Source organism: Solanum stenotomum, chromosome 8 (assembly GCF_019186545.1).
Source record: "Solanum stenotomum isolate F172 chromosome 8, ASM1918654v1, whole genome shotgun sequence".
In the NCBI taxonomy this organism is placed as follows: Eukaryota; Viridiplantae; Streptophyta; class Magnoliopsida; order Solanales; family Solanaceae; genus Solanum; species Solanum stenotomum.
Genome location: NC_064289.1, coordinates 55,151,058 through 55,162,567, shown reverse-complemented (window position 1 = coordinate 55,162,567; position 11,510 = coordinate 55,151,058). Strand labels below are relative to the sequence as shown.

General features: G+C 29.5%; 1 protein-coding gene across 1 annotated transcript; it reads left to right on the top strand.

Annotated features, from left to right (window-relative positions):
* The first annotated feature begins 8,147 nt into the window (after positions 1–8,147).
* Positions 8,148–11,258, top strand: LOC125873084 (BAG family molecular chaperone regulator 4-like). Its single transcript, XM_049553946.1, has 4 exons — positions 8,148–8,478; positions 9,667–9,908; positions 10,364–10,510; positions 10,937–11,258. Exons 1-4 carry the CDS (start codon positions 8,223–8,225, stop codon positions 11,126–11,128), a joined length of 837 nt encoding a protein of 278 aa, XP_049409903.1. The 5' UTR covers positions 8,148–8,222; the 3' UTR covers positions 11,129–11,258.
* Positions 11,259–11,510: the final 252 nt, after the last annotated feature.

The following is an 11,510-nucleotide window of genomic DNA, read 5'->3' as shown; positions in this document are numbered from 1 at the left end:
TATTTTTATACACTCTACTAGGGGTGTACATGGCCGGGTTGGTTCGGATTTTTCTAATATCAAACCTAATCATTTGTGTCGGATTTTTAAATCTATAAACCAAACCAATTAAACTCGAGTTTTTCAACCTCGGGTTTTTTTGGGTTTTTGGGATTTTCGGGTTTTTTCAGGTTTTTCCGGTAAAGTATTCATACAAACATATAGTTTACTTGTACTCCAAATATTTATTTAGTCCTACCAAAATACAACTATCTAAGGTGTTTCTTAAGAAAATTATACAAAATATGATATGAGTAATGACACTAAAATATCCAACAAAAAAATAATAATAATGAAATCGCGTAAAACAAATATTGCAAATTAACAAGTCATCATGAAAATGATCATAATTTAAAAGTACTAAATCATGCTAAAATAAACTTAATAAGTATTAGTTACATGACTAAATATTAAAAGAAATTAAAATTAGATTATGCATTTGAATTGTCTAAACCAATGTAAAACCAAAGAACAAATATTCAATATTATTGTCATTCTTAGTGTTGAATTGATTTTCTTTTTGCATTAGTATTAATTTGATTTTGATTTAAGCTTTATTATAATTACCAACATCTGTAGACTATAATCTTTATTGAACCATTTAGAACTCTAAGTTTCAAACTTGAAATAATATATTAAAAGATAAAAACTATGAAAAAGTATAAGAAATATTTAAAAATTATATCAAAGTAAATATTTTTATGTATAAAATAAAATTTTAAAATTATATATATAATATCGGGTTGGTTTGGTCTTGGGTTGTTTTTTTTTAGTTAAAACCAAACCAATCCAAATATAGTCAGGTTTTTTTTTCAATACCAAACCAAGTCAAACCAACCACTAGTTGGATTTTTTTTTCTCAACTCAATTTGCGATTTGGTTCGATTTTCGATTCGATTTTGTACACCCCTACACTCTACCAAACGATCTTACTGTATTTTTTATGAAGTGTTAATGTATTTCTTTAACTCCGTTTAAGGCATGCTTAAAAGGTAGGGCACAAAAGATTACATTTAACCATCAGTCCTCTCAATTTGAGTAAAAAACATCCACACCCTACCTCTTCCATGATTTGTCAAATTAATCTGATAAAAGATGGTTTATCCCAACTAAATTAACTCTCTGTCCAGCTACACTAGTAATTGTAGGCATAGGCGGACCCATCCCTATAGATAGGGTATACGTGTATCCATTAATTTCAGAAAAAATCATGTATATTTCTATTTTAAAAAACTGATAAAAATTAGAATATAATTAGTCGTATACTCATAAAAAGCACAGTGTCATTATGTTACTGATAAAAGGTAGAGGAAACCACCCTCGGAGTGTAGGTGGTGTAAGGGGTGGACCCACATGTATAGGTGGGGGTGCACGTGCACCCGTTAACTTAGGGAAAATTATGTATATATACATATCTATCTCAAGAAACTGATAGAAATATGAAGGAAATGCATAAATTCACCCCCAAACTTGTCTCAAAAAATCAGTTACACGCTTAAACTAATATAGTGACCTATTACACACCTCTGCTACTAAATAGTGAATTTTTATATCCCCTAAGTCGTGTAGCACCACTCTCATAATGAGAGGTGTATCACACTTGCGCCACACCAATGTCATGTCAAATTTTGATTAAAATTCTCCATATCATTCAATTGTTTTTTCTTCAATGAACACCACCATGAAACCACTACCATTGCCGCCATATTACTACCAAATTTATACATTTCACCATGAAAACCAAAATAGTCACCATAAATTTCACCACCTACGAACAAATCCACCATCGAAATCATACTATCACCATTATTCCCACAAAAAATAAAAAGATCCACAACAAAATTTGACACTCATAAACAAACTCATCACCAAAATTATATCATCACCATCAAAAGGTACAAACCCACCACCAAATATCACTACCACCATTGTCAATATCGATTTTTTGTTCTCCACCACCTTCAATTCCCTCTTCTTTGTCACCCTATGCAAACAAATCCATCATTATATTTTATTTTTAAACTTAATCATTAATTTTATCAACCACCAATAAAGTCGAAGAGAAAAATCAAATATAATGAAAATAGTGAAATCGAATAAGCATTAAAATAGGATATGATGGGGGNTTTTCAAGAAGTGTAAACAAGGGTATAATAGGAAAAAATTTGTTGTCCTTTCTTGATTTGTCAAAATTGACAACTAAATAGGGACAACTAAAAAAGGAAATATGGACAACTAAATAGGGACGGAGGGAGTATGACATTTCCATTAATCGTCATTAAAAAATCTGCTATTATCCATTAATCGTCATTAAAATATTTGCTATTATCCATTAATCGTCATTGAAGAATTCACTAATACTAATCAAATACGACATTATCCATTAATCGTCACTAAAAAAATTGCTATTGTCCATTAATCGTCATTAAAAAAGACATTATCCATTAATCGTCATTAAAAAATTCGCTATTATTCGTTAATCGTCATTGAAAAATTCACTAATGCTTAAATTAAGATACTATTGATTCACCCAAACTCTTTCAATCTTGAGTTCGCCTCTGGGTGGTGTTACATTATTACCTAATTCTATTTCATCATCATTATCACTATATCATAATCTTCTTGCATTTGTACATAATATTCATAATATTATCAGGTGACATTTCTGAATCGTGTGTTAAAAAAAAGGCGTATGATTGTATTGAAACGGGTTTGAGAACTAAGCTCCTGTGTAGTGTTTATTATCTTGTCAAATGCAAACAATTGAAAACCATTTAATCGGATGTGTATTCAGAATCAGACATTTAAATATTACAACATACATATATATATATATATATATTCAGATTCATGACGTCTTAGGATAGAAAAATATTTTCATATTTTTTCTGTTCGATTGGTAAAAAATTTACAAAATATTTTTTAAAAAATAAATAAATATCTACTATAATAAAAAAAAGTTAAATTCTTCATAGTATCTGTGTTCTTTATCTAGTCCATGCTAAGATAGTCAACAAAAAAATGTTTATAGGCCTCGACCCAATGTCCCAATCTAAGGAAGCTTTGAATAAATTTTCCACTTTTAACCCAATACAGACTTTGCCTATGGATTTGGTGAGGGGTTTACAAGCCATAGCTAGTGGAAACTAGATTGAGCTTTACTTAAAACATGCAAGAAAAGGTGGAGCATACATATATATAGTCACCCCCAAAATAAGGGCTAAATAAGTAGTGGTTCATATATAGAATCTAACCTATCTGAATTGTGATAGGATCGATGATTATATTCCTTCAAATCACATGTATGATTTTTTTTGTTGTCAGAAATGAATCTACAATACTCAAATTCTAATTTAGTCAGATTCTAATGTAAATATTCGATAGTGGACTAGCTAGAAACTTTTAAAAAATAAAGATCATATGTGTAAACTTAATTAATAGTATATCTGTCTTCTCTACCACATATTCACGTGGGATCTATGAAGCTAATAATAAGTTATACTACACTCCCAACTTTTTAGATCATTGGATCTATATCAACCTACTATAGATATTTATAGATATGGATGTAATTGAATTTTAGTATGATTTGGTTGAAATTTGTTATAAATAAAAAGGATTTGAAGTGAAGTAAAAGGTATTTAGAGGTTGAAATTGTGTTCAAACATGAAAATACAATTCATTGAAATTTTGATAGTAAAACTTTATAAAATTGTTTCTAAAATTTCAAATTCTATATTTCAAGTTATGCGTTGCTATGAGGCAACGGAATAAACTTGTCGAGCCTTGCAATGCACTCATTTTATTTAGTCAGTTATAACAATAAAAAATCACACTTTAATTTAACTCGAAACTTATGCAAGATTTTGTACAACCCACTCTAATAGTAATTAATAGTACGACCATGTACACTTAAATATTCATCCACAACATATAATTAACTACTATACTTCAAAATTCATTTTTACTTTTGTTGCATTTTCAAACTTACAAACAAGCAAATTAATAAAAGATGTTCTTGGGATACATGTGACATATTGGGATCTTCTATTGGCACTAAAATAAATAATTAAATAGTACTACAAAATAAACTATATATAGTATATATATAATCATTCCCACAGTGCACTGCCGTTCCCTTCACGAGACCTTTATTTCTGGCCCCCTTTTTACTGTGCTTTCAACACTTTCTCATGCATCTATTTCTAAGTTCCTTGAACCAAGGTATTCTCCTTTGACTTGTGAATGAAATAAATAATTTTAAGTTGTTTTAATTTAAGCGTTTTAGTTTATTAGATATGATTTTTTTAACAAAAATAAAATAAAGATTTTTGAAGTTTATGTTTTAAACAAAAGATATATTTTATTAATTGTACCAAAATATTTATGAATTTTCTGAGTTGTGATCTTAAAAAAAAGACAACGTAAAAAATGATGATAATAGAGAATTACTACTAAATATAGAAAGATATATTCTTTTAGAAACAGATTTTAAAAAAGTGAATATTTGTTGGGTGTGTTCGGTCGAAGGTAAATATTTTTTAGAAAAATAAGTGAGTCGTTTCTTACTTATTTACTTGTGTTCAATATGTAAAAAAAGATATTATATCCTAAATTCATTTATATATAACTAAACAAATACGTACTATGGACGATGGTGGTTATGATAGTGGCTATGAGGTTTGAAAATGAAGTGTGTTAGAAGATGGCAAAAACACAATCAATGTAAAATGATACTTATAGAACTTGTGTTTTCCTGCTTCCATTAGGAAAGTCATTTACCTCATTTTTAAGAAACTTGTTTTCCTAAAGAAATATTTTCAATTTTTTTTATCAACCGTACATAAAAAAAAAATCAGCTCCAGACTGAACACACATATTATAACTTATACGTACTTTTAATTTAAACGACAAAATGAAAATCTTTTTTATATTCTTAAACTTTATGTCCGATTAAGTTAAAGACACATAAAACAAACCATATAGAATATTATTAAATCCACATGTTTATTCATAAATCTTTACCGTATTCTAGCATCTCTATTTTTTTAAGCCTATACATATTAAAACCCTCTTTGGTTTCACTTCTCTCATCACCCCATTTCACTTAACCAAAATGTTCACTTCTTCTTCTTCTTCTCCTCCTCCTCCATTTCCACAAATTACTTTTAACTCACTAAAGAACATCATCCATAATATCCTATCTTATAATAGCAACATTATGCTAGCAGCAATAATATCACTTCTTTTAGTAATTCTCTTTATTTTACTTCTACACATTTATGCCAAATGGTTCTTGGTTCAAACTCGACGAAGGAGTACTCGAAATTCACTCTCTTCCCCTTTTCATAATTTTCATTCCTTCAATATTGTTGATAATACTAACTTTGCTAGTAATTTGCCAACAAAGGGTCTCGAAAGATCGATGATTTCTTCGATTCCTTTGTTTGTATACAAAGAAGAAAGTAATGAGGAGTTGGAATGTATAATTTGTTTGAGTTTATTAGAAGATGAAGATGTTTGTAGAAAATTACCTAAGTGTAGCCATGCATTTCATGTGGAGTGTATTGATATGTGGTTGTATTCACATTCTACATGTCCGATTTGTCGATCTCCTATTGTGATTGACAAATGCGAATCCAAGATTTAAGGTAAATTAGTCGAATCAATATGAATCTGCTCTTGTTATATACTGTATGAAATTAAATACATACGGGAAGAACTTTAAATTATTTCATTACTAAATATATCTTAATTTTGTTCTTCATTATATATAATTTGGTCATTCATATTCTTAGTATTAGCAAATTGTCTTGTATATATTTGTCATAGTCTTTATCGGTTCCAACATCATCGATCTTGAGTTGAGTGATTTTACGTTTCAAATTATTTTGTGTTATATAGAGAGTATATTGTTTACCTTGAATCCTCAGGTCAAGAACTAGCTTGTGAATTCAACTATACTAAATAATTTTTTTATATTTAAGATATTTCAAAGAGCTACCTACGATGGAAATGAGTGAATTGAACTTATTATTATTATTATTATTATTATTATTATTATTATTATTATTGTTTGAATAAAAGATCGAAAAGAATGTTGCAAAGTTTTTTGGGTGTATTTTTTTTTAATAAAAAAAAAAAGACGTAGAATTAACAATAAATTTATAAGGACTATTGTTGTATACTTGGCAGATTAAGAGTCCGTTTGAATTATATTAAAAATAATAATTTTTAACTCAAAAAATAAAAGGTCAAATCTTAAATGATTTTTAAGTCAAAAAAATAAAAAGTAAGAGGAGTCCTTTTTAATTTTTAACTTTATTTTTAAAATCATTTAAAACTTATTTTAAGTTATTTCTAACTTTGTCAAACACTCTCAAAAACTAAAAATGATTTAAAAAGTAGATTTGACCAGCTTTTAAGTCAGTCCAAACAGACTCTAAGTACAAATTCGTAGACCTAAGATGCCAATAAGGAAGGCTTCTGAACAATAAAATTCGTGTCTAATTTTTTTTTGGAAAAATGACTGAAATACACGTTTTATGTTTTTCTTATCTCCAATATCCCCTTCTATTTCTAAAAACCTCTAAAATTTCTTATTTCTTTAATGTATCCGAGCCAGTATTTAATGTATCCGAGCTAATTTTTAATGTATCCGAGCTACATATTATGTATACTATTTGTGTTACTTTTTTAAGGGATTAATGTAATTACAAACTAATGAGGGATATATTGTAATTTCATATTAAAACTATAGAGTTATTTAAGTTATACTTTTTTGGTCTGCCAACGAATTAACGACATATTATTCAAAAAAATTATTAGCTACAAGTACTTTAACGAAATATTGACAACAAAGTTGGCAGCTACTTACAGTCAACTTCAATTCAACAAAAAATCTGTTAGCTACTAAAGAACATTATGCATAAATTATTTTTTCTTTTATGCAAAATTATTTTATTAGTTTTCAATATCTCAAACCAAACGAAAAATCTTTGTGTTGGCCCATTTGGTATTTTGAGTTCAATAAATAAGATGTTCTCTGAATATTATTTTCGAAAAGAAAAAGAAACAAGGAAAATTTGCAAGGATTTTTCAATAAGAGGAACTTCTCTTTTCCCAAAGCTTTAGTTTCAACTAAGAAATTTCAATTATTTTATAGTATTATTCTGAAATTCAAAATTCATAAGCATAATTTTAGTATCGAGATTATTTTTCAAATACAAGATGAAGAAGTGACCAATAGGGCCTATTTCTACCTCATTGACCCACCCTTAGTTAATCATAAAGGGCCTACATACTTTAATATGTACTGTGTGGCAAAATTTGAGAGGCACCCCTAGAAAATTCACTAATTTAATCAAAAATAGTATCTACATTATTTGTTTTATGTTTTTTTTGTCCTCCTTTATTGATATTGATAGTGAGATTTCGATTAATTTGAATTTACTTTGCAAAGCTCATTTAAAAAGAAAACACTTATTCTCTATAAAAAGAATTTCATACTCAGAATTTGAATTCGAAATCTTTAATTAAGGATACTTGAAGTTTCTTTTAAATAAAGAAAAAAAGAAAACGTATTAATACATAAATAAATACTTATAACTTGCAGATCTCAACTAATAAGTAAACACTCTAACGGTGAGTATACACACCTAGACATTTCTACTCATGATTTCACTCTGTATCAGTTGAATATTCCAGCTTACAAAATAATCATCTATGTGTAGGTGGATACACTGAACACCAACTCAATTTTAATGTAGAAAGGGATAAGCACAACAACACCTGTGAACTCGGATAACCTTGTGGCATACCTCCAAAATTTATGTGTGTGTCAACATAGAATGTCTACTAGATGTATTGAAGATGAGTCAAAAGTATTTAATTGTTAGTTGAGATCAAATAAAAATGTATAAATATGCACTTTCAAAATTGAATTGCTTACTTATCGAGGCTAAATTTGAGTATATGTTTATTTATTCTATGTTAACATAGTCAGTTGACAAGTCACCTTCCAGTAGTCCCCATCAAAGTGAGTACAAAGGCCTTTTTTTCATTTTCCAAGTCTCATTCATTTATGGTCTTCACTCAATTCACCACCAAACTTTAATATCTCAATCAATTTCTCACCTTTTTAATAATTTCTCATTTTACTTTTTTTTTTTTGTGGAAAAAACATGAGAAAAAAATCATCAACTTCTTCAAAAAGTAAGAATGAGGTAATAAAAGATGAGAATTATAAATTCACTGAGTTTGAAGAGGAAAAAAAGAGTTGCATTATTGATTGGGAAGTTAGGCCTGGAGGTTTATTAGTTCAGAAAAGAGTTGGAATTTCTGCTGAGGAAAATTATGTTGCTGGTCCTATGATCAAGATCAAAGTCTCTTATAATTCTTGTTACCATGATGTTGTTGTTCCTGCTGAATCAACATTTGGTAAACCACTAATTTTTTGTACTTTTGATATTGTTGATCATAGTTAAAAGACAACTTTGGCGTAACTAGTAAAGTTATTGTCATGTTATCAATAGGTCATGAGTTTCGAGCCATGAAAATAGTCTCTTGCAGAAATGCAAGGTAAGACTAGACATAGACCCTTGTGGACTGTGGTCCGATCCTTTCTCTGACTCCGTGGATAGTAGAAGCTTATTGCACTAGACTGCTTTTCTTTTTAATCATTGCTTGGAGCAATGTTAAAGTTATCCGCGTATGACCTTTAGGTCACGGGTTCGAATTGTAGAATTAGCTATTGATGTTTGCGTCAGGATAGACTGCCTACAATACTACATCACACACCCTTGGATGTGTTCCTTTTTTGGATCTTGCATAAATACGAATCATAATGTTTTCTGCATCAAACTGCTCTTTTATAACTAAGAGCTCCCCCTATGTGAATTTGCTAATATTGCCGGTTTCAACTATGGATAAAGGAGTGTTATGGTAGGTCAATGACTAGCATAAAACTAGTTGATTTATGATGACTATTCAAAGTTCAGTTTTTTTTTGTATAATACATAAATATGACCTTTAACTTGACTTCAGCGTACAATTATGCCCTCCAACTTTGAGTGTGGCATAAGTAGACACTTAAACCTGTATAAAATTGAACAAGTAGACACACGTGTCTTACATGACATAATACACGTAGGACACAAAATTGTCATGTAGGGTGTCATGTAGGACAAATGTGTCTATTTGTTCAATTTTATACAAGTTTAAGTGCCTACTTATGTACACCCAAAATTAAAAGTCATAGTTACCAACTTACGCCAATTTAAGGGTCATGTTTATTTATTATGTTTTTTTTTGTTAGATAGTAGATTCCTACAAAAGGACCAACAGCCACCAACATAGTCATTTTAAGTAAAACACCAATTACACTTGAGCATAGAAGGCACATTTACAGCCATATTCATAAAAATTCATGTACTAACACATGAAAATTAATGAGCTACCCCTCAACTCTTGTAGTTATTTTTTAAATAACCTGATAGTGAAAGGTTTTTTTTTTTTTTTGTATTATCCATATATAGAAGTTAAACTCAAAACAAACTTGTGACCTGTCAATTATTTTTTTCTTCTTAATTTGTGACCTATTTTATTTTTTATGTTAATGAAATAAAGGGAACTTGAAGAAAATTCTTTGTGACACAACTGGCTTACATCCTAATGTTCAGAGATTATTGTTCCAAGGAAAAGAAAAGGATGAGATTGAATGCTTACACATTTCTGGTGTAAAAGACATGTCAAAGGTGATCCTAATGGAAGATCCAGCCAGCAAAGAGTTGAAGAAAATTCAGGATACCTCTATCTCTTCTGAAGCCATCGCCCGAGTAAGAGTAGAGGTCGATAAGCTCTCACATAGGGTATGCAAATTTTACTGATGATCATTCAACTTTTAGTGTATTGTATCAAAGTCATAATTAATTTGATAATGAAGAAATATAACTCAACTATGTATATGTACATACTATCTACGTGCCATTGCTTTTTTTTTAAAAAAAAAAATCATTTAATAATCGATATTTTTCACCATGTGGTAAATTGTGATTTTTTAAAGAAAATTACAAGTGGTGCCACATCATATTATGTAAGATGAGTTGTTGAAGGGTAGCTCTTTGTTTGGTGGAGGGTTACACTTTTTAAGACACAATGGCTCTACTAGGCTAGGTCTGATCGAGCACTCTCTATTCTTTGTCCAATTCTGTCTTACCAAACAAGACTGACATCTTACTCACTCGTCAATTTTTTCATGGGAAATGACTTGAAAAAGATTTCCCAAACTTGGTTATATAAGTCTATTGCTTTTATTATATTGTAGGTTGTGGCCATAGAGGAAGCTGTGCAAAGAGGCACCAAAGTTGAGGACAGAGAATTTGTTGTCCTAACAGAGTTGTTCATGATTCAACTTCTTACACTTGATAGCATTGAAGCAGAAGGAGAAGCAAAAACTCAAAGGAGAAAGGAGGTTAGTAGGTGCATAGCTCACAAAAGTTAGTATTAAGCTAACGTCTGACCATAAATTTATAATGACAAAATGAGAATAAAAAAAATAAGGATAACAACTCGATCCTACCAAATCAGTTGTTACACAAAATAGGACATTTCAATGCTACCTAACAATGAATTTAACGATACTGTACAATAAAATTTAATAAATAATCAAAACAAATATTGTTATTAAAACTAATAACACAATATAATAGGTAACAACCATCCAAACAAGCCGTAAATGATGGTTTAAAAGATGCATCAAACTTTAGTTTCAAAGAAAAGTAAAATGTAATGTCCGGTCATGACAGATTCAGAATTTAAACACTAAATGCTCTGAGTAGCAAAAGTGAATCCCGAAATGACACATGTCTCTAACGACAAGTTTTTCGTCTCCTAACAGGTTCATCGCATTCAGAGTTTTGTTGATATGATTGACAATTTTAAAGCAAGAAGCTCTAGCATTGCTAGGAATTGTATTGGTACTATTTCAATGGTGAATACCAAATGGGAAATGTTTGATTCAGGAATTGGAAGCCTCAATGCACCAAGCCAATCCACAAAAATCACACAGGAGTGGGAAGTTTTTGACTGATTGATTTTGAGTCATGAGTTTCTTGTGTTGTTAGTGATAATATCAACTATGTATTGTTCTTTTAAAATCATTCTCTCATTGCTTGTATGGTTAAGAAATGCTCTCAACTTAATTAAGGTTTAAATTATCTTGATGTCTGATATCTGTTTTAGGGTTTGATGAATTCTTAGTGGGAAAAAAAAAGTTAATGAAGGATCTCATTGAATTGAACTGGCTTTGTAAATCTAAGAAATGTTGAGAATTCTTAAATCTTTCTCAATTTAAGAATCGAAGATTTTGGTTTGAATACGAATAAAACGAATAGCTTTGTAAGTGATTTTTCTATAAAAGATGAATTCTAACAACTTTTTAGTTATTTCGTTCTTTGTTTCTAATTAATAGG

Excerpts from the sequence above, each read along its gene's own strand:
- LOC125873084 (XM_049553946.1), top strand. The coding sequence starts at position 8,223 with ATGAGAAAAAAATCATCAACTTCTTCAAAAAGTAAGAATGAGGTAATA. Across the intron at positions 8,479-9,666 it reads TCCTGCTGAATCAACATTTG|GGAACTTGAAGAAAATTCTT; the intron begins GTAAACCACTAA and ends AATGAAATAAAG. Across the intron at positions 9,909-10,363 it reads TCGATAAGCTCTCACATAGG|GTTGTGGCCATAGAGGAAGC; the intron begins GTATGCAAATTT and ends ATTATATTGTAG.